Raw genomic sequence first — 1,930 nt, 5'->3', positions numbered from 1 at the left:
TGTCAGGAGAGCTGCAGGACACGGCCACTGTGCTGTCACCTTTGCATCCTCTCAGTAGTAGCTCAGGACACGTTTGCTGAGCTGACAGATGACAGCTCCCAGGGCACCCCCTACTGCTTTCCAGGGTCCCCTGAAAAGTGGGTCCGTGGGCACCTAAGGCTCAGAGCTGAGTGCCTGTGGCGTGTCAGCTTCCATCGGTCCTGCATCGGCTGTTGGAGCCCAGGACCAAAGGAGAGGGTTGCTGCTAGCAGATCCCCCCAGCGGGCAAACCGAGGGCTGGTCTGCGGGTCCTTGGCCTCTCCTTGGGGACCCCGCCGGCTAGGTGCCGCGAACACCTGCTGGTCGGCACCCCGCACTCAGCTCACAGGCAGTGTTCCGTCCACGGAGCAGTAGCTCGATGGTGTCGCTTCTGTTGCAGCTGAGGTGGGACGCAGGGCCGAAGGTGGCCACGAGGAGCCGATGGAAACCGAGAGCGGCGGTCCAGAGGCCCCGGCGGAGGTGGACATGGAGACAGAAGATTCTGAGGCCCTCGAATGCGAGCCTGCTGAGCCGGGGGGAGCCCACGTGAGTCCTGGCTCCTTCTCATCCCTTGGGTCACCCCCCTAAGCTTCACACTCGCCCCCAGGAGCCCGCAGGACAGATGCAGTGGCAGGGCTGAGCCTGGCCCTCTTCCTTCCCCACTGCGGTGGGGACCAGTGACCAGGACAGGGGCCGACATGGGGCTTTTCCTGCTGTCCCTTGTCGGCGTTGCTCTGTCCCTTGACCCCTGGCCGCGTCCCCGAGCACACGTGGCTACCTCACAGTGGTTCTCAGAGGGCCGGGGCGGGTGGACAGCAGCCAGGCCCTGGTGGGAGCTTTGCCCGGTGCGCCCCGCACGCCCCCACGGGGCCCGTCTGCCTGGCTGGGCGTCACCCAGGCAGCGGCGGCTAACGCAAGCTCTGTCGCCTTCGGACAGACGCAGGTCCTGGACACCGGCAGCCTGCTGCGGAGCTGCGTGCAGAGCGCCGTGGGCATGCTGAGGGACCAGCACGCAGGCCGGCAGCGCGGCATGAGGAGGGTGCAGGTCCTGCTCGGCCTCCTCCAGGACGACACGGGTGAGGGCCCCGTGGCCACCCCTCGGGCCCCTCCGGCTCCTGTCCAGGCTGGCCCCGCCCCCGGAGGCAGGGCGTAGCAGGGCCCCGGCAGGTGGCGAACGCGTGCCCCCTCGCTTTGTTGCAGCCCCTTTCTCACGGGTGGCCAAGATGCGCCTGCACGACCTCTTGAAGAAGCAGGAGGAGACCTACGTCTCCCACATGAAGCAGTGGGTGGCCAGGGAAGCCGCCAATCCCGACGCCCTCCAGGAGGCGGGCACGTTCAGGTACCGCGTGTGGCCTGAGGCGCCGGGGGGCAGCACCGTGGGGGGGGGGTCACAGGCAGCCCCGCGTGTGCATGACACACAACATCCGTCAGCGGGTCACACGCCGCACACGCAGACACTGTTTCAGGTGGTTGGATTAAGAAGGTGAAATGCAGGGGGAAGAGAAATTGTTTCCCCGGGCCTCCTGGCAGTCATTTGACTACAAAAATAAGACCCTGGAGAGTTCGTTGGTTGCTGGCGGTCTTTTTTCTGTAAAACCTTGACCCTTTTCTTCGGACTAACCCATGGCGACCCGTGTGGCACGGGGAGGAGGGACGGCTCTGGACCCCAGACCTTCTTCACTGCTCTGACCCTCAGCCTCCTTATCTCTGGAAGGTCTAAGTCACGCACAGGCCCCTTCCAGGCCCCGCCTCCTCGGCTGGTGGACTCGGCCTTGGCGTCCAGCCTTGTGCCCTTGGCCTCCAGCCTTGTGCCGTCTGCAGGAGGGGGCGGGAAACAGCCAGAGGGAGTGGCAGGTGGGCTCGTTAATGCTGGCTTTGTTACTGTAGCGGGTTTTCTGTTTCTCTTTTTCTA

The 1,930-nt window shown here is 65.0% G+C and overlaps 1 protein-coding gene across 1 annotated transcript in view; it reads left to right on the top strand.

The window, feature by feature from the left end:
- The window catches only part of RNF213 (ring finger protein 213), an 86,045-nt gene that overhangs the window by 55,657 nt on the left and 28,458 nt on the right, over positions 1 to 1,930 (top strand). The window contains exons 28-31 of the mRNA XM_023523011.1: positions 394 to 564; positions 956 to 1,094; positions 1,219 to 1,357; positions 1,733 to 1,923. Coding sequence (XP_023378779.1) covers positions 394 to 564; positions 956 to 1,094; positions 1,219 to 1,357; positions 1,733 to 1,923 — 640 coding nt within the window. The remainder of the gene's footprint in view (positions 1 to 393; positions 565 to 955; positions 1,095 to 1,218; positions 1,358 to 1,732; positions 1,924 to 1,930) is intronic.

The sequence above is a fragment of the Pteropus vampyrus genome, unplaced genomic scaffold (assembly GCF_000151845.1).
Source record: "Pteropus vampyrus isolate Shadow unplaced genomic scaffold, Pvam_2.0 Scaffold371, whole genome shotgun sequence".
NCBI lineage: Eukaryota > Metazoa > Chordata > Mammalia > Chiroptera > Pteropodidae > Pteropus > Pteropus vampyrus.
This window is presented reverse-complemented; position numbering and strand designations above follow the sequence as displayed.